The 21,547-nt window shown below is 47.8% G+C and overlaps 1 protein-coding gene across 1 annotated transcript in view; it reads right to left on the bottom strand.

Annotated features, from left to right (window-relative positions):
• Positions 1–21,547, bottom strand: part of LOC116986519 (neuronal acetylcholine receptor subunit alpha-4-like) — a 37,261-nt gene that overhangs the window by 7,772 nt on the left and 7,942 nt on the right. The window contains 2 exon segments of the mRNA XM_033042148.1: positions 1,044–1,183; positions 1,502–2,364. Coding sequence (XP_032898039.1) covers positions 1,044–1,183; positions 1,502–2,364 — 1,003 coding nt within the window.

Raw genomic sequence — 21,547 nt, 5'->3', positions numbered from 1 at the left:
GATGAACTGTACACTGCAAGAGCCAGGAAGCGAGCGGGCAAGATCATCTCTGACCCCTCTCACCCTGGCCACAAACTCTTTGAATCATTTCCCTCTGAAAGACGAATCCGGATTGTCAAAGCTGCCACAGCCAGACATAAAAACAGTTTTTATCCATGAGTAGTTGCTCTAGTTACTCAACAACCAAAAATCTGTAGCCTCCCTTTGATCTGGTATTTTGTTGGTTCACTTGCTTGATCAATGGTGTTTTATCATTAATGTTTTATTATTATTAATGTTTAGTGTTTTCTGAGTCATTCATAACTGTCACTGTATGTCATGTTGTTACTTGTGGGCGGAGCATCAAGGCAAATTCCTTGTATGTGAATACTTGGCCAATAAACTTACTTACATACTTACTTACATTTAGAATATTGTGTTCAGTTCTGGGCATCATGTTATAGGAAAGATGTTGTCCAGCTGGAAAGGGTTCACAGAAGATTAACGAGGTTGTTGCCAGGACTAGAGGGTCTGAGCCATAGGGAGAGGTTGAGTTGGATGAGACTCTATTCCTTGGAATGCAGGAGGATGAGGAGTGATCTTGTAGAGGTGTTTAAAATCATGAGAGGAATAGATTGGGTATCTGCACAGAGCCTCTTGCCCAGAGTAGGTGAACCGAGGACCAGAGGACATAGGTTTAAGGTGAAGGGGAAAAGATTTAATACAAATCTGAAGGGTACCCTTTTCACACAAAGGATGGTGGGTGTATGGAACAAGCTGCCAGAGGAGGTAGTTGAGGCTGGGACTATCCCAACGTTTCAGAAACAGTTCAACAGGTACATGGATAAGACAGGTTTAAAGGGATATGGACCAAACGCGGGCAGGTGGGTCTAGTGTAGCTAGGACATGTTGGCCGTTGTGGGCAAGTTGGGCTGAAGTGCCCGTTTCCACAGTATCACTCTCTGACTCTTTGAGTATGGTATTCACTGGTCGGCACAGACTTGGTGGGCTGAAGAGCCTGTCTCTGCACTGTATCACTAAATTCTAAATGTAGTACAACTTACGGAGGCATCGGCTTTCTCTGCCCGCAGGTGGTCAGCAACGTAGCGGACTCCATCCACAGCTTGCTCCATGCCAGGACTCAATGCCACACTGCCGGCCTTCCCTGAACACCCTCCGGCCGCCTCTCCCATCCTGCATGAGGCTCTTACTCTCAGCTTGCCTCGAAATGGAGATGAAGCAGCCGGAGTGTGGTCTCCTGCCTCTCCTCTCCCAAGAGCGGGCATAGATACAGAGTAACCGTTGGCCTGCGAGCAATCCTCAAGCAAGCGGCCCTGCTGGTCAGTGCAAGAGCGAGAGCGAGCGCTGGTCAGCGGGACACTCTCCTGCCCTGTAGGGTGCTGCAAACTCATTGACCTGGCCTTGGAGAGGGTACCTGGTTGGTCCGTGGTGAGACAGGGAGGGTGGTCAATGGGTGGTGAGCAATGCCAAGCAGTCTCTGCCTGGTCATCCCAGAGGACACTACACTGGGCAGGTGGCACCATGCACAGTGCTTGGCATCTCTCCTCCTCCCCCTGAGAATGAACCAAGGACAGCCTGAGGTGCTTTTGGTCACCGTTGCTCGACAGCCCTGCTCTGCCGGTGACGAGACCGAGAAATTCTCGGCAATCCTTGTTGCCGGCTGGAGGTCTTTGCATGAAGAGCAGGCGGGGGATGAAATGGAGGAAGGATCTCCGCACCCAGGCAGGCATGATGTGGGTGTCGGGCGAGCGGTGATGTACGTTCAACACGAAGACCGTGATGATGATGGAGAGAGTGACGAAGATCATGGTGAAGAGCAGGTACTCGCCGATGAGGGGGATGACCAGCGAGGTGGAAGGAATGATCTCCGTAATAAGCAGCAGGAAGACAGTCAGTGAAAGGAGGACCGAGATACAGAGGGTGATCTTCTCCCCACAGTCCGAGGGCAGGTAGAAGACCAGCATGGTCAAGAAGGAGATGAGAAGACAAGGGACAATGAGGTTAATGGTGTAGAAGAGAGGGAGCCTCCTGATTAGGAAGGAGTAGGTGATATCCGAATACTCTTCCACGCAGCACTCGTACTTCTTGATGTTGTAGTTGCCAATGGCGGTAATGATGGCCCACTCTCCGCTCTCCCAGTAGTCCTGTTGGTCCACCTGTCTGTCCATGCTCACCAGGTCTATCTTGGCTTTGTCAAAGGTCCATGATCCAAACTTCATGGTGCAGTTCTGCTGGTCAAACGGGAAGAAGGTGACATCAATGTTGCAGGAGCTCTTGTAGATGGCCGGAGGTGTCCACTTGACTCGGCCACTGTGGAACAGCTGGGCCTTGGTCAGGTGAGTGACAGCAAAGTCCCCATCCGCACTGCAGGGAGAAACACATCCAACACCATCACCGAGGCTGAACCCACACAGAACGTCATTTTTAAGAAAGAATGGAGAGAGAAAACAGGGAATTATAAACCAGTTAGCCTGACATCGGTGGTGGGGAAGTTGCTGGAGTCAATTATAAAAGATGAAATAGCCGAACATTTCGATGGCAGTAACAGGATCGGTCCGAGTCAGCATGGATTTACGAAGGGGAAATCATGCTTGACTAATCGTCTGGAATTTTTTGAAAATGTAACTGGGAAAATGGATAAGGGAGAGCCAGTGGATGTAGTGCACGTGGACTTTCAGAAAGCATTTGATAAGGTCCCACATAGGGGATTAGTGGGCAAAATTAGGGCACATGGTATTGGGGGTAGAGTGCTGACATGGATAGAGAAGTGATTGGCAGACAGGAAACAAAGAGTAGGGATTAACGGGCCCCTTTCAGAATGGCAGGCAGTGACTAGTGGGGTACCGCAAGGCTCGGAGCTGGGACCGCAGCTATTTACAATATACATTAATGATTTGGATGAAAGGATTCAAAGTAACATTAGCAAATTTGCAGATGACACAAAGCTGGGTGGCAGTGTGAACTGTGAGGAGGATGCTGTGAGAATGCAGGGTGACTTGGTCAGGTTGGGGGAGTGGGCAAATGTACGGCAGATGAAGTTTAACAGGGATAAATGTGAGGTAATCCACTTTGGTAGAAAAACAGGAAGGCAGATTACTATCTAAATGGTGTCAAGTTGGGAAAAGGGGAGTACAACAGGATCTGGGGGTCCTTGTACATCAGTCTATGAAAGTAAGCATGCAGGTACAGCAGGCAGTGAAGAAAGCGAATGGCATGTTGGCCTTTATAACAAGAGGAGTCGCGTATAGGAGCAAAGATGTCCTTCTGTAGTTGTACTGAGCCCTAGTGAGGCCACACCTGGAGTATTGTGTGCAGTTTTGGTCCCCTAATATGAGGAAGAACATTCTTGTTATTGAGGGAGTGCAGCGTAGGTTTACAAGGTTAATTCCCAGGAATGCGGGACTGTCATATGCTGAGAGAATGGAGCAGCTGGGCTTGTACACTCTGGAGTTTAGAAGGATGAGAGGATATCTCATTGAAACATACAAGATTGTTAAGGGATTGAACACGCTAGAGGCAGGAAACATGTTCCCGATGTTGGGGGAGTCCAGAACCAGGGGCCACAGTTTAAGAATAAGGAGTAAGCCATTTAGAACGGAGACGAGGAAACACTTTTTCTCACAGGTAGTGGTGAATCTGTGGAATTCTCTGCCCCAGGTGGAGGCAGGTTCTCGATGCTTTCAAGAGAGAGCTAGATGGGGCTCTTAAAAATAGCGGAGTTAGGGGATATGGGGAGAAAGCAGGAACGGGGTACTGATTGGGGATGATCAGCCATGATCACATTGAATTGCGGTGCAGTCTCGAAGGGCCGAATGGCCTACTCCTGCACCTTTTGTTTATTGTCTATTATCGCAGTGATAAGGACACTGACCTCACTACCATCAAAGGGATTTACAGGAGTCACTGTCTCAAAAAGCCAGCCAGCATCATCAGAGACTCACAACACTCTGGGCACGCTCTCATTTGACTCCTGCCATCGGGAAGAATGTATAGGAGCCTGAAAATTGTAAAGTCCATGTTCAAGAACAGCTTCTTCCCTACAACCATCAGGCTATTAAACACTACAAGCTCCAAATCATCTTGATCCGAAACGTCACCCATTCCTTCTCTCTAGAGATGTTGCCTGTCCAGCTGTTACTCCAGCATTTTGTGTCAACCTCCAAATAAGCTCTGAATTACACAGACTTTGGAGCATTGGTTTTGTCTTTATCTTTTTGCACTATGGTTTGATTTATGTATATACTATGTACATGCGTGTCATAAATGTGAGTGATACACCCTTCACCTTGAACCTATATCCTCTGGACCACGATTCCCCTACTCTGGGCAAGAGACTCTGTGCATCTACCCTATCTATTCCTCTCATAATACTTCTCATCTGGATAAGATCACCCTTCATCCTCCTGCGCTCCATGGAATAGAGATCCAGCCTACTCAACCTCTCCCGATAGCTCAGACCCTCTAGTCCTGGCAACATCCTCATAATCTTTTCTGAACCCTTTCAAGCTTGACAATATCTTTCCTGTAACATAGCGCCCAGAACTAAACACAATATTCCAAATGTGATCTCACCGTCTTATACAACTGCAACATGGCCTCCCAACTTCTATACTTTGAATCAAAAGCCTTTTTGAACATCTTATCTATCTGCAAGGACCATGCACCTGTACTCCTAGACCCCTCTACTCTACAACACTGCCCAGAGGCCCAGTGACATTATTGCCCACACAGTAGATTACGAATTATACACCTTGGTCCCCACAGAACCAAAGATTCTAGTAAACAGAACGGCTCTGTCAGACAAGGGAATGTAAAGTTAATTAATGTAAAGTTCTGCCATGTAAAAAGATCTTTGGAAATGAGGGGGTGCGCCGTTGACCCTTTGAAGGTCGGTGCCAACAGCGTGTTAGTTTTTTCTACTTTTGTTGTTTTTTTAGTGTGTTTTAATGTATGTTTTTGATGTTTCTTTGTGTCTTGTGTGTGGGGGGGGTAAGGGGGAAACCGCTTTGGTCGCCTCTTCCACGGAGAGGCAACTTTTTCTGTGTCGCCTCCTCCATTGCCTAACATCGAGGATCGGTGCGGCCTTTCCCGGTGATGCGCCCGGGGCTTCATCTGCGGGCGCAGCGTGGACTCTCGTCGCCAGTCCGACTCGTCGTGGAGCGGGCGAGCCCTCGCCGGGGCTCGCCGGAGGGGAACACTCCGTTCGCTGGGCCGAGGAGGCCTGAAGCCGGGGTCTGCGGAGCTCCAGCCGGCGCGGCGTCCGCAGTCTGGGATCCCTCGTTGTGTGACCCAGGAGGAGATAAGCTTCGACTGCCAGCCCGTGGCCTACTTCTACCGCGGGCGCGGCGGGGACATACCATCAGGAGCTGGGTCCCTCGCCGTGGACCCTCGCTGGGGATCCCTGGAGAAGAGCTCCGACTGCCGGCCCTGCAGTCCGCGGTGCTTCTGGCTGCAGCGTGGCGGGAACTTTACATCTTCGACCGCCGGCCTGCGGCCTACATCAACCTGAAGCCACGGTCTCCGGTGGGGAGGCACCATTTCAGGACTTACCTGGACTTTTACCTGTCTACTCATTTGGACGCCCGCAGCGGATGGTTGAGGACCCGACCACGGGGGGAAATGGAGGACTGGCTAAATTTGGTGCCTTCCACCACAGTGATGAATGCTGTGGAGGATGTTTATGTTGAATTCTTGTTGTGTTTTTGTGTGTTCTTTATTATTGTGCTGGCAAATTCATTTCACTTGCACTTTATGTGCAAGTGACGAATAAACCTGATTGATTGATTGATTGATTGATCGATTGATTGATTGATCGATTGATTGATCGATTGATCGATTGATTGATTGATTGATTGATTGATTGATTGATTGATTGATTGATTGATTGATTGATTGATTGATTGATTGATTGATTGATTGATTGATTGATTGATTGATTGATTGATTGATTGATTGATTGATTGATTGATTGATTGATTGATTGATTGATTGATTGATTAAAACTGATTGATTGACAGACATCTGGCTGACCCGCAGTCCGTGACCAGGTAAGTTTTCGAACTTATTTCCAGGTTCTGTTTTTTTGCTTGCAGGAATCTCTTTTACAGAGTTTCCTGCTGGATATAATATACGGGGCGAAGTCCGGACGGCCGCGGGAATACCGGTTATGGACGGCGGGGAATACCGGTCACGGACCGCGGGGAACCGGTTATGAACCGCGGGGAATCCTGGTCACGGACCGCGGGGGAAAACCGGCTATGGACCGTGGGGAACCGGCTACGGAGACCGCGGAAGTGCGGGTAGCCGGCGGCCGTCGGGTTCACTACCTGAGTCGCTGACAGTGCGGTCAGCGACTTCCGAGTGCCTCTTGAAACCGCTGTGGTTCCCCAGAAAGGGGGTACAGCCAAGCGTACGACGGATAGGAACTGCTGTGGTTCCCCAGAAAGTGGGTACAGCCAAGAGTAAGACGGATAGCAACCGCTGTGGTTCCCCAGAAAGGGGGTAAAGCCAAGAGTAAGACGGATAGGCCTGTCGACTCAGATATGGGTACGTCCTCGGACGTTTAACCCAGATGGAGCATGGATAGCGCCCTGGGGCGTTTATCCCACAAATGTGATGCTCCATCCTGATATGGTCCGTGGAACAGGGCCATATCAGCGCAGGTCTCCTTGGGGGCCTGCGGCAGCACCTGCTTCAGGGCTGCTTACAAATCTCCCTCTCTGTGGAGGGGAGTGCGAGGGGTCAATGTGTAACTGACTCCAAACTCGGAAGTATGTCCGTGGAACATACTGGAGTACATGCATCAGGTTCAAGAAATGTCTGTCATTAGTTGGCTTTCAGCCATTGGCAGAAAACCCGGATGGGGCCAGAGTTCCCCTCACATTACAAGCTTTGCAAGCATCAGCTACCTCACGTCACATCATTACTGGAACAGGTGAGGGCTGTAAGATACCATGCACCTGTAAATTGTTCCTGAAAGCACCGACAGTGAACAGCGCTATCTGGGGTGACATTGGAGGAGGCATGTAAGGCCAGCAATGTCCAGCCGCCAAATCTTCTCTTCAGGGAAGACCTATCCAACAGGTAATACCTGGATGAGGAAGCAAAAGCTGTTGGACTAATCAAAGTACCAACGACGAGCAAAGCTTCATCGTTTCGGCGACAACACACCCCACGCCTCCATCGGCAGTAAGCGGTTCACTGAAGCTGGTGGCAGCTTCAAAGCTGGGCAAAGGTCTTTCAGGCCAAGGCCCAAGCCGGTCCTTAGTAAAAAATATGGAATCCACGTATACCAGCAGTCCTACTCTCCAAATTGAGGACGGAAATAGAACCCGCATCAAGGGCCTTTGAGCTTACCATAAGACCACCGGTAACCATGGAGGTAGGTGGGTCTGATTCTTTCTGAAACATGGGGTATGTGGACCATTTACAAGTTGGTAATATTTACACTTGTTTTTTGTACAAATTACCATGATAACATGAGATTCACATCCATTTATAAACTAAAATGATAACATGAGATTAGTTTATACTGCACAGTATACAAGTGTTCCAAGCAGGCTTTCGGGACAGGCTTGGAAATATGGCCAGAGTTGTCTTTCGAGGCAGGCTCAGAATTATGGCCGGAATTGCCTTTCGAGGCAGGCTCAGTATTATGGCCAGGATTGCCTTTCGAGACAGGATCGGAAATATGGCCAGAGTTGTCTTTCGAGGCAGGCTCTGAATTATGGCAAGCGTGGACTGATCATTGTGAAAGATGGAGGAGGTCGGTTCATCCTTGATTTACCTCGCATGTGCAGTATAGACATTTCAGCATAGGGAACTTCATTACTGTCTAAACTGATTTCCACAGGATCTTTATGGTATGCATTGATCTCAAAGATACATACTATTCAGGTCCTATTCACAGGGATCATATAACCATATAACAATTACAGCATGGAAACAGGCCATCTCGACCCTTCTAATCCGTGCCGAACACGTATTCTCCCCTAGTCCCATCTACCTGCACTCAGACCATAACGCTCCATTCCTTTCCCGTCCATATAACTATCCAATTTATTTTTAAATGATAAAATCGAACCTGCCTCCACCACCTTCACTGGAAGCTCATTCCACACAGCTACCACTCTCTGAGTAAAGAAGTTCCCCCTCATGTTACCCCTAAACTTCTGTCCCTTAATTCTCAAGTCATGTCCTCTTGTTTGAATCTTCCCTACTCTCAGTGGGAAAAGCTTATCCACGTCAACTCTGTCTATCCCTCTCATCATTTTAAAGACCTCTATCAAGTCCCCCCTTAACCTTTTGCGCTCCAAAGAATAAAGACCTAACTTGTTCAACCTTTCTCTGTAACTTAGTTGCTGAAACCCAGGCAACATTCTAGTAAATCTCCTCTGTACTCTCTCTATTTTGTTGACATCCTTCCTATAATTAGGCGACCAAAATTGTACACCATACTCCAGAATTGGCCTCACCAATGCCTTGTACAATTTTAACATTACATCCCAACTTCTATACTCAATGCTCTGATTTATAAAGGCCAGCACACCAAAAGCTTTCTTTACCACCCTATCAGCATGAGATTCCACCTTCAGGGAACTGTGCAGTTATTCCTAGATCCCTCTGTTCAACTGATCACCGGAGATATTTGAAATTTAGATGGATGGGGCAATAATAACAGTTAAAGCGTTGCAAAATGGTCTAACTTCAGCTCCCAGGTTAACCATATAACCATATAACAATTACAGCACGGAAACAGGCCATCTCGGCCCTACAAGTCCGTGCCGAACAACTTTTTTCCCTTAGTCCCACCTGCCTGCACTCATACCATAACCCTCCATTCCCTTCTCATCCATATGCCTATCCAATTTATTTTTAAATGATACCAACGAACCTGCCGCCACCACTTCCACTGGAAGCTCATTCCACACCGCTACCACTCTCTGAGTAAAGAAGTTCCCCCTCATGTTACCCCTAAACTTCTGTCCCTTAATTCTGAAGTCATGTCCTCTTGTTTGAATCTTCCCTATTCTCAAAGGGAAAAGCTTGATCACATCAACTCTGTCTATCCCTCTCATCATTTTAAAGACCTCTATCAAGTCCCCCCTTAACCTTCTGCGCTCCAGAGAATAAAAACCTAACTTATTCAACCTATCTCTGCAACATAGTTGTTGAAATCCAGGCAACATTCTAGTAAATCTCCTCTGTACTCTCTCTATTTTGTTGACATAATTGGGCGACCAAAATTGTACACCATACTCCAGATTTGGTCTCACCAATGCCTTGTACAATTTTAACATTACATCCCAGCTTCTATACTCAATGCTCTGATTTATAAAGGCTAGCATACCAAAAGCTTTCTTTACCACCCTATCTATATGAGATTCCACCTTCAAGGAACTATGCACGGTTATTCCCAGATCCCTCTGTTCAACTGTATTCTTCAATTCCCTACCATTTATCATGTACGTCCTATTTTGATTTGTCCTGCCAAGGTGTAACACCTCACATTTATCAGCATTAAACTCCATCTGCCATCTTTCAGCCCATTTTTCCAAATGGCCTAAATCACTCTGTAGACTTTGGAAATCCTCTTCATTATCCACAACACCCCCTATCTTGGTATCATCTGCATACTTACTAATCCAATTTACCACCCCTTCATCCAGATCATTGATGTACATGACAAACAACAAAGGTTATTTACCAAATTACTAAAACTGGTGCTTGGGCTGCTCAGAGTTCAAAAACACTTGGTATGGCCTATCTGGATGATAATCTAAACGCTGTATTTTACTAAAATTAACTGTGTCAGCCGCAAACTATATTTGAGAAATTGGGGTTTCTCATCCATCCGGTTAAATTTAAGTTGATACCAACTAGAGTTACTGATTATTGGGATTTACCTTTAACGCTATTAATTTCTGTGACTCCGCCCTGGGGCAAGAGATTAGAATTAGTAGAAGCAGCCTTCTATTCATCAAGTGGTCAATGTAATTGGCAATATAGTGGCTGTGTTCTTCAGCTGCGCAATATGGGCTTTTGCATTATCAGAATTTACAACGTGCAAAGGACCAAGCTCTTAAATTCCATTTAGGTCATTGTTAACAGACCTATGCTAGAACCAGCTGAAACTATCAAAATCACAATGGTGGACGAACAGTATTCAGCATTGCTCCAGTAACTTTTGGTCAGTAAATCTTCAGTTATATTACAAACTGATGCTAGTGCTCAAAGATGGAAAATTACTAATACCATCTCTAGTTACGGAGGCGGATGCGATTTACATGAGTTACCAATTCTTCAGTTAAATGGTATCAACCACCTATAGACACTAGGTACATTCTATGGGTTAAAAGTTATTGTACAAATATGCAAAATCTAGATGCTCAACTCCAAGTTGATACACTTGGTGGCAAATGTTAATCACATAGGTGCAATCAAGTCAGTGTCCTGTGATAGTTTACATAACCTCATTTGGCGCTGGTGTGTCATCACGTAAAATCAATGATAACACAGAATGGATGTTGGATCACAAAGCTATTTTTTTTTTTTTTTTTAGTTAAAGTGTTTTTGTTTCTTGAGTTCTAGACTTTTTTATGTGGGGGGTGGGGGGGGGAAGGGGGAAACTACCTTTCAGGGTCCCTACCTGGTCGGAGAGGCAGCTTTTCTCCGGGCTGCAGTTTCGACCCGTCCTCGCGGCCTACCAGCGGGCCTGGAGCGGTGTTTCCTGACGGGGACCGCCCAGAACCACGGCTTCGGCAGCGGCACAGCGCTGGAGCGTTATCGCGGAGCGGGCGATGCCTTGCCTGGGTCGCCGCGCTGGAGCTCCGGTGAGCTGAAGACCGCCGGGAACAACATCGCGGAGCTGCGGGTCTGTAGAGCGGCCAGCTGCGGGCGGAGGCGCCGATCTGTACATCGGGAGCCTGGGATCTCGCGACGAGATCGCCAGTAGTGGAGCTCCAACCGGCGCGGCCTTGTTGGCTTTGGAAGCCGCGGCCTCCAGTACGGAAGCGGCCGTTCCAGGTGTCCCATGCCGCTGTGAGGATTCTCCCGACGCCGGAGCACCATCACCCGGCGAGAACGGCCAGGAACATCGGGCCTCCATAGAGGCAACTGTGGAGGCCTCAATTGGCTCGACTATGGGTGAACTGGGGTTGGGGACTGGACATTGTGCCTTCACTCATGGTGGGAGCCATTGTGGGGGGATGTTCTTTATGTTTAAATCTCTTATTAATGTTATGTCTGTATTCTTTCTTTATGTGCTGCATTGGCAAGAAGCATTTCACTACACCTAGGTGTATGTGACCAATAAATAACCTTTGAACCTTTGAACCTTTGAATTAATGACATTGTGGCTCAATGGAACACCGAAGATCGAGATGTTTACAACCAGGCTCAATCACCAGTTGCAAAAAATATGTGGCATGGCAGTAGCGATAGATGCATTCTCGCTACACTGGGGAGGAATGTTCTTTTATGTCTTTCCTCCATTTTGCCTAATCAGTCGGGTCTTGCAAAAAAGCTCAGCAAGGTCCCGCTTCAGGCATTTTCGTAGTGCCTGACTGGCCTATGCAGCCATTGTTCCCGCTGATGTTGGGAATGATAATAGAACCTTATATGGTTATTTCTAAACACAAAAATTGCTGGTTCAGCCCGTGACTCGGGAAACCATCCTCTGCATGATAAAATCAATACATTGACTTGCAGACTCTGAGAAGACCGTTCCTGCGGCTCGGGTTGTCAGACCGAACCATGGACGTGCTCACTGCAGATTGCAAGGATAACACCAAAAAAAAGCAGTACATTTCCTCATCAGGAGATGGGAAGTATTTTGTTTAAATGCTAATATTACATATTATATGGCACAGATGACTGACGTCTTGAAGTTCATTTTCGAATGGGTCTTTGACAAATATTAAGTTGTAGTGCCATTAACCGTGCCAAACGTGCCTTCTCATCATATTTGCTGCGGGGAGCGGGACCCACTCTGTCGGATCTCACCCTCTGATATCCAGATTTATGAAGGGTATCTTCAACTCGAAACCAGGTGCGCAGAGATATGGGATGTGCTAACACCACTTCACCGGTAGGCTCCAGCTACATCCCTGTCCTTGGTCAAACTCACCTACAAAGTGGTAATGCTCATGGCGCTGATTTCAGCGCAACGGGTCCAGTCATTGCAAAGCTGCGACTGGACAGGATGGTTACATCTGCAGGCAAAATAACATTTTATGTTTATGACTTACTCAAGCAGAGTGGACCAGGGGCATCAGGTCTCAAACTAGATTTGTTGGCATATCCCATGGACCTTCGGTTGTGTGTGTTCACACATCTACAACAGTATGTTAGGTCACTAAGAGCCTTAGAGGCTCTGAACTAGCAATGGTTGTTAAAACCTCATAAGAAGTACAGACCATCTCCAGGTGGTTAAAACGGGTTCTGGCTTGTGCAGGAGTGAACACTGACATTTTCAAATCTTACTCCACCAGGGCTGCAACAATATCAGCAGCAGGGTTATGGACGTTCCGCTGGACCACATCCTAGCGGCTGCAGGATGGTCAAATGAACGATCTTTCCAAACATTTTATAACAAACCCATTGCCAAACCGGGGGTATTTGCCAACTCTATTCGCCAACTCTATTTTAGGTTCTGTTTTATAGTTTCCTCCAGGATGAGAGGAGTTACTATTATTATTATTTGCTCATTAAAAAGCATCAGCATGTCTATATGTCATTTCTGAATGCATTATTAATGTTCACTCATCCTTGGTCAACTGATGCAGTGTGTGATGCATGGACTCATGTTCACGGCATGAAATCACAGAGCTTTGAAATCTTCACGTGGTCACTCACGTGACTCTGAAGTAAAATAGTAAGATTAAACGAGAACTTACCAGTTTGAAGTTTGCTCTTTATTTTATGAGGAGTTACGATGAGGGATTACGTGCCCTCCGCTCCCATCCCTTTCTCATAAAGGTCAGCTGGTAGTTCTAGTTCTCGAATCTTCCTATATTCAGTTCAACAACTGTTATCTGTGATTTCACACCGCTGCTTTGAAGATTGACGCGCATGCGGGCTGGCGGGCTATTCACGTAATCCCTCATCGTAACTCCTCATAAAATAAAGATAAAACTTCAAACTGGTAAGTTCTCGTTTAATCTTACTATTAAATTCCATCAACCATTCCTCAGATCACCTGCCAATCGATTTAGATCCTGCTGCAATCTTTCACAACCATCACTATCTGCAAAACCACTCTCTTTTGTATCATCAGCAAACTTGCTAATCTTGCCCTGTATGTTCTCATCCAAATCATTGATGTAGATGACAAACAGTAATGGGCCCAGCACCGAACCATGAGGCACACCACCAGTCACAGGCCTTCAGTCCGAGAAGCAACCTTCCATCATCACTCTCAGCTTCATGGAGATGGAGCCAATTTGTTATCCATTCAGCTATCTCTCCTTGGATCCCATGTGATCTAACCTTCCAGAGCAGCCTACCATGCGGAACCTTGTCGAATGCCTTACTGAAATCGATGCCCATCCAAATGCCTGTATAACCTATCCATCAGAATACTCTCTAGTAACTTTCCAACTACAGATGTTAAACTCACCGGCCTATGGTTCTCTGCATTTTCCCTGCAGCCCTTCTTGAAAAGAGGCACAACATTTGCCACCCTACAGTCTTCCAGTCTATCCAAGGGATAGCTCTTGCAGGTAGCATTAAGGACAATCCCAAAAGATTTGTGTGCACTTTTTCCCATCTGATCTCCTATTTCAAGTTCAAGTTTCAAGTTTAAGTTTATTGGTCACATACTCAATTATACAGGTATAACCAGTAGTGAAATGCTTAAGTGCCTGTCCAGTTGTGCATGGTTCCCCACTTACACATAACCCACATACAACAATACCCACATATAACACATAATAAATATGTACCCCATAGATACCACATAACCCACATAAAACAATACCCACATATAACACATAATAAATATGTACCCCATAGATACCACATAACCCACATACAACAATACCCACATATAACACATACCCCATAAATATACCACATAACAAGTAGTGCTGTTACAAGCAAAGTGACAAGTGCCGTGGAACACCTGTGATGACAGCATGTTCCATCTAGTTCAGTCCCATGTGTGTGTGTGTATGTGTGTGTGTGTGTGTGTGTTTGATGGTGGCGAGGCGGGGCGGGGGGTTTGGGCGGGGGTGCAGGTGCTGGTGAGGTGCTGGTGAGGAGGGTGGGGAGGGTTTTGGCGTTGGGGGGCTGGGGGGGGGGAGGGGGAGGGGGGGGCGGCGACACTCAGTCCTCGTTCAGCAGTCTCATGGCCTGGGGAAAGAAACTCCTCCTCATTCTCTCCGTGTTGGCCCTGAGCAGCCGGTACCATTTCCCTGAGGGCAGCAGGGAAAACAGTCTGTTGTTGTGGTGAGTGTGGTCCTGGATAATACTCCTGGCTCTTGACCTGCAGCGCTTGGTGTAGATGTCCTGCAGGTTGGGAAGGGTGGTTTTGATGGTCCGCTCAGCTGAGCGAACCACCCTCCTCAGAGCCAGTTGGTCCCTCTTGGTGGTGTTCCCCCTCCAGGTGATGATGCTCCCACTCAGGATGCTCTCCACAGTATGGGTGTAGAAGTTCTTGAGCACCCTGAGTGGGAGCTTGAAGTCCCTCAGCCGTCTGAGATGGTAAAGACGCTGGCTGCTGAGGTGGTGTGACCATGTCAGGTCCTGGGAGATGTGGATGCTGAGGTACCTGAAGCTCTCCACCCTCTCCACCTGGGCCCCGTTTATGCTGAGGGGGAGGAAGCTCCTTCAGTTTAAGAAAGAACTGCAGATACTGGGTCGATCCAAAACGTCACCTATTCCTTCGCTCCATAGATGCTGCCTCACCCGCTGAGCTTCTCCAGCATTTATGCCTACCATCCTTTTTCAGTTTACTCCTATAGTTCCCGAAACTCCTCCAGGGATGCAGTTGATCCCAGCTGCCTATTCCTGTCCCATGCATGCTTCTTGTTTTTGAACAACGCCTCAATTTCGCTCGTCAGCCAAGCTTCCTTACATTTGCCTGCTTTGCCCTTCACTCTAACGGGGACATATATATCCTGAGCTTTTGTCATTCCACTTGGCCGATGATCCTTTCCCCTCAAATAACCTGCTCTAATCAACTTAAGCGAAACCTTCTCTCACACCCTCAAAGTTGGCCTTACTCCAGTTGAGCATTTTAACACGTTGACCCTCTCCGTCCCGATCCATAACTATCTTAAACCTAATCGAACTGTGGTCACTGGTCCCAAAAGGCTCCTCCACAAACACTTCATTAACTTGCCCTTCCCAATTTCCCAATACTAGATCCAGTGTTGCCCTCTAACGTGTGGGGGCCTCTACATACTGCTTAAGAAAATTCTCCTGAACACGTTTGAAGAATTGCACACCATTTAAACCCTTCACACTATGAATTTCCCAGTCTATATTGGGAAAGTTAAAATCCGCCTACTACAACAACCTTATTTGGCCTGCAATCTCCTGGCATATTTGTTCTTCTAATTCCCATTGACTATTCGGGGGTCTGTAGTACACACCCAACAAGGTGACCATCCCTTTCTTGTTCCTCAGCTCTACCCATATAGCCTCACTAGTCTAACCATCCATGTGCATGTCATGGGCCGCGGAACCAGGGGCGCCGGGGGGCCTTTTTTGGCTAGACATGTTTCAATGTCTCTGGCTTTGGATGAGGCGCTGCTGTGCTCTGAGCAATCTGGTCATGGGCGTTGGAGATCCGGGGGGGAGGTAGGGATGGAAACAGAAGCAGCGGCGGAGGCAGATGCAGATGGGGATACGGGGCTGGCGAGTGTTTGCCGGGCTGGCAAGTCGCTCACTGCAGCTCCGGCCATTGAGCAGCCTCAGTGCAAGAGTCCAGGTCCATCGGAAGCATTGGAAGCGTTGCACCGCTGCCTTGAGGGTCTCTGTGCCGAATTCGCCCTGGTGTCCGGCATGGACCAGGCTACGGCTCGGTGCATCCTGGAGGACAACCAGTGGCTGCTGGAAGTATGTACCAAGCACTGGGTAGAAGCGGTGGAAGATAGTGGCCTTCAAATGGGGGTGGTTGGAGAAAGCAACCTGCTTGCCTGCTAGATTTTCACTTACTGTAACTGCAGGAAAAATGTTCCCAATGTTGGGGGAGTCCAGAACCAGGGGTCACAGATTAAGAATAAGGGATAGGCCATTTAGGAAGGAGAAGACAACAAACTTTCTTCACCCAGAGAGTTGTAAATCTGTGGAATTCTCTGTCACAGAAGGCAGTGGAGGCCAATTCACTGGATGTTTTCAAGAGGAGGTGCATTTAGCTATTGGGGCTAGTGAAATCAAGGGATATGGGAAAAAAACAGGAAAGTGGTACTGATTTTAGATGAACAGCCATGATCATATTGAATGGCAGTGCTGACTCGAATGGCCTATTCCTGCACCTATCTTCTACGTTTCTATGCTTGAATATATGGCAATAAAACTCGACCACTTGATTTTGAAGCATTCATGCAAGGTGGAGGTATAATGTAGCCATAGAGTGATACAGTGTGAAAACAGGCCCTTCAGCCCAACTTGCTCACACCCGGCAACATGTCCCAGCTACACTACCTGCTTTTGGTCCATATCCCTCCAACCTGTCAGTCCATGTATCAGTCTAACTGTTTTTTCAATGTTGGGATAGTCCCTGCCTCAACTTCCTCCTCTGGCAGCTTGTTGCATACACCCACCTCCCTTTGTGTGGAATGTTACCCCTCAGATTCCTATGAAATCTTTTCCCCTTCACCTTAAATCTGTTCTCTGGTCCTCACCTACTCTGGGCAAAAAAAAATCAGTGCATTGAAATGAATATTTCTAATGCATTTTGGAGTTCTCGAAAGTCTTACTTTCAATGATTCTAAATTCAAATCAAAATAAAATATACGTCAAAAGGAGAATGCATACTTTCAAAATACTGTGTTTTTTTTCCCAAGCTAAACATAATTTGTATGATTTTGCAAAATCAGGAAATGTTATGATTATTTCTTGTTCCTTTTTTCCAACTACAAACAATTTTTTGTACTGCCATCAACCCGGGAGGGAGGAGGATGGGGGATATATCCCCCTACATTTTGAGGTGGCGGATGGCCTGTATCATTATCCCCCAGTTTTTGGAGGTCAAGCAATAACAACAATAATAATCACCTGCTCCTCTCTCTCATGTAGGGCCCAAATTATCTTGAAAATATTTCAAACAAAAACATTGAAATCCTACGTCTACAATGCACTAAAACATGATTTTAATACATCAAATTTCAAAAAAGTCTCTACCGTGGGAGTTGGGACACCCCCCTCCCCCCACTTCCCCCTCCCACACTCTCCCCCCACTCAGTCGTCCACTCCCTCATCAGTGATCGCTCAGCCCCCCCACTTTCAAAAACGTTCTGCGGCCCCTGCATGTATCTACAGTTTGTAAATGTGTATCTATCTATCCATCCATCCATCCATCCATCCATCCATCCATCCATCCATCCATCCATCCATCCATCCATCCATCCATCCATCTATCTATCTATCTATCTATCTATCTATCTATTATATAAAACTCTCGCCCCATCCGTCTGGCTGGCGTCCGGATCCCTTCCTGCCTTTCGATTCGTTCCCGCCGTGCGATGTCACAATGCCCGATGCTCGCAGACGTCCAATCGCTATGCCCGACGCTCGCAGACGTCCAATCGGAACGGATCCATTTACATGTACGGCTTCCGGTCGCATTTCTTCCTTTGATTCCCTGCAACTCCGAAACCAGACGCAGAATCGCCGACGTCTTTTCCATTTCGGTAGAGATTTCACTTTTCTTTCTAAGTATCCGCTCCTCATTACATTTCGTCGTGTTTAAGTACACGTTTTTAATCAAATCCTTACCCCCCCCCCCCCCCCAATATTTCAAAACTAAACTTGCTTCTCACCCACAGAAGCTTCACCAGCCCCAGCCCCTGCTGAACGTTCCATCGTGTGATGTCACAATGCCCAATGTTCACATATGTCCAATCGGAATGGATTCATTTACATATGCCTTTGCAGGAGCCCCAGCCAATGGTGAACGTTCCATCGTGTGATGTCACAATGCCCAATGCTCAAAGACATCGTTGCCATAGAGGGAGTACAGAGAAGGTTCACCAGACTGATTCCTGGGATGTCAGAACTTTCATATGAAGAAAAACTGGATAGACTCGCCTTGTACTCGCTAGATTTTAATTTTTAATTAAAATTCTTAAGGGGTTGGACGGGCTAGATGCAAAAAAAATTGTTCCGGATGTTGGGGAAGACCAGAACAAGGGGTCAAAGTTTAAGGATAAGGGGGAAAGCAGAATCGCCAACATCTTTTCCATTTCGGTAGAGATTTCACATTTCTTTCAAAGTATCCGCTCCTCATTACATTTCGTCGTGTTTAAGTACACGGTTTTAATCAATTCCTTCTCCCCCCCCCCCACCCCCCAGTTTTTCAAAAATAAACTGGCTTCACACCCATACAAGTAGCCATTTCGATAGACATTTCACTTTCCCTTCCAGCTATCCACTCCTCATTACATTTCGTTATGTTTATGTCCATTTTTTTCATTAAAACCTTCTCCCCCCCCCCCCCCCCACTCACTCATTTTGTCGCCTCCTGCTGGCCAGCGACCATAACGGCTGCTGGCGCCCGCAGCACAACCTCAAGCGACGCCATTTAAAAACGGCCTTTCGGGAACGGCTCTACTTCGAGCACCACGTCTCCCGTGGGGGCTACGGGTAGGCAACGGCTGCGTTGGGGCATTACACTTTTAAGGCTCTGTGTGTGGGGATGCTTCGTGTGTGTGATGCCGCCCCGCCACCCCCCCCCCCCCCCGCGTTGCCGAGACGGACCCGACTTCGACGACTTCAAGATACGCTATTTTAAGACGGCCGGGACCCGACTTCGACGACCACGTCTCCGCTGGGGGCTACAGGTAGGGTACGGTCTTTATACACTTTTCCAACTCTGTGTGTGGGGGTGGTTAGTGTGTGTGATGCCGCCCCCCCCCCCAAGAGATTTCACTTTTCTTTCTAAGTATCCGCTCCTCATTACATTTCGTCGTGTTTAAGTACACGTTTTTAATCAACTCCTTCCCGCCCCCCTCCCATATATTTCAAAACCAAACTGGCTTCTCACCCACAGAAGCTGCACCAGCCCCAGCCTCTGCTGAACGTTCCATCGTGTGATGTCACAATGCCCAATGTTCACAGATGTCCAATCGGAATGGATTCATTTACATATGCCTTTGCAGGAGCACAAGCACTTGGTGAACGTTCCATTGTGTGATGTCACAATGCCCAATGTTCAAATACATCGTTGCCATAGAGGGAGTACAGAGAAGGTTCACCAGACTGATTCTTGGGATGTCAGGACTTTCATATGACGAAAGACTGGATAGTCTCGGCTTGTACATGCTAGAATTTAGAAGATTGAGGGGGTATCTTATAGAAACGTACAAAATTCTTAAGGGGTTGGACAGGCTAGATGCAGGAAGATTGTTCCAGATGTTGGGGAAGTCCAGAACAAGGGGTCACAGTTTAAGGATAAGGGGTAAATCTTTTAGGACCGAGATGAGAAAAACATTTTTCACACAGAGAGTGGTGAATCTCTGGAATTCACTGGCACAGAAGGTAGTTGAGGCCTGTTCATTGGCTGTATTTAAGAGGGAGTTAGATGTGGCCCTTGTGCCTAAAGGGATCAGGGGGTATGGAGAGAAGGCAGGCCACGATCATATTGAATGGTGGTGCAGGCTCGAAGGGCTGAATGGCCTACTCCTGCACTTAATTTCAATGGTTCTATGTTTCCCTCTCCTCACCCCTCTCCCCCACCCCCCTTCCCTCTCTACCACCACCCCCTTACCCCTACCCCTCTGTCCCTCTTTCACCACTCCCCCTACCCCTCCCTCACCACTCTTCCACTTCTATCCCCTTACCCGACGCCTCTCCCTCCCCCATCCCTCTCTCTTCCGCTCCCTTCTCCTCTCTCCACCACCCCTTCCCCTCTGTCCCTCTTCCACCACTCTCCCGTCCCTCTTCTACCACTCCCGCTACCCCTCTACCCCTCCCTCCCTCCCCACTCTTCCACTTCTCTCCCATTCTCTCCTCCCCCTCTCCTCACCCCTCCATCCCTCTCTCCCCCCCCCCCTTCCCTCTCTCCCCCCACCCCCTTCCCCCTATCCCTCTGTCCCTCTTCCATCACTCCTGCTACCTCTCTCCTCCTCCCTCCCCACTCTTCCACTTCTCTCCCCCTTCCCCTCCACTCTCCCTCCCCACTCGTTCCCCTCTCTCCCCCACCCCTCTCCCCCTCCCTCCCTCCTCCCCTACCTCCCCATCCTCCCCCTCCCCCACAACTCTCTCCCCATCCCCCTCTCTCACACCCTACCCCGCTCTCCTTTCCCTCCCAAATCTGTCCCGTTTCTTCCACCTCCTCTCCCCTCCCTCCCCTCTTCACATCCCCCCTCCCCCCACCTGTGTGTTTGGGGGGTGGTTAATGTGAGTTTGATGCCGCAGCCCCTCCTCCCCCCCCCCCCCGCTAAACGCCGTTGGGGAAACAGACCCAACGGGTCTGCACTTGGTCTAGTTAATATATAAAACTCTCGTCCCATCCGTCCGACATCCGTCCGGCTGCCTTTCTGCCTTTCGATTCGTTCCCGCCGTGCGATGTCACAATGCCCGATGCTCGCAGACGTCCAATCGCAATGCCCGACGCTCGCAGACGTCCAATCGGAATGGATCCATTTACATGTACAGCTTCCGGCCGCATTTCTTCCTTTGATTCCCTGCAACTCCGAAACCAGACGCAGATTTGCCGACATCTTTTCCATTTCGGTAGAGATTTCACTTTTCTTTCTAAGTATCCGCACCTCATTCCATTTCGTCGTGTTTAAGTACACGTTTTTAATCAAATCCTTCTCCCCCCCCCCCCCCCAAAAATTTCAAAACTAAACTGGCTTCTCACCCACAGAAGCTGCACCAGCCCCAGCCCCTGCTGAACGTTCCATCGTGTGACGTCACAATGCCCAATGTTCACATATGTCCAATCGGAATGGATTTATTTACATATGCCTATGCAGGAGCACCAGCCAATGGTGAACGTTCCATCGTGTGATGTCACAATGCCCAATGCTCAAAGACATCGTTGCCATAGAGAGGGAGTACAGAGAAGGTTCACCAGACTGATTCCTGGGATGTCAGGACTTTCATATGAAGAAAGACTGGATAGACTCGCCTTGTACTCGCTAGATTTTAGAAGATTAAGGGGGTATCTTATAGAAACGTATAGAATTCTTAAGGGGTTGGACGGGCTAGATGCAGAAAGATTGTTCCGGATGTTGGGGAAGACCAGAACAAGGGGTCACAGTTTAAGGATAAGGGGGAAAGCTGAATCGCCGACATCTTTTCCATTTCGGTAGAGATTTCACTTTTCTTTCTAAGTATCCGCTCCTTATTACATTTCGTCGTGTTTAAGTACACG

The sequence above is a fragment of the Amblyraja radiata genome, chromosome 23 (assembly GCF_010909765.2).
Source record: "Amblyraja radiata isolate CabotCenter1 chromosome 23, sAmbRad1.1.pri, whole genome shotgun sequence".
NCBI classification, from domain to species: domain Eukaryota; kingdom Metazoa; phylum Chordata; class Chondrichthyes; order Rajiformes; family Rajidae; genus Amblyraja; species Amblyraja radiata.
The sequence above is the reverse complement of the archived record's forward strand: the minus strand, read 5'-3'. Positions and strand labels throughout refer to the sequence as shown.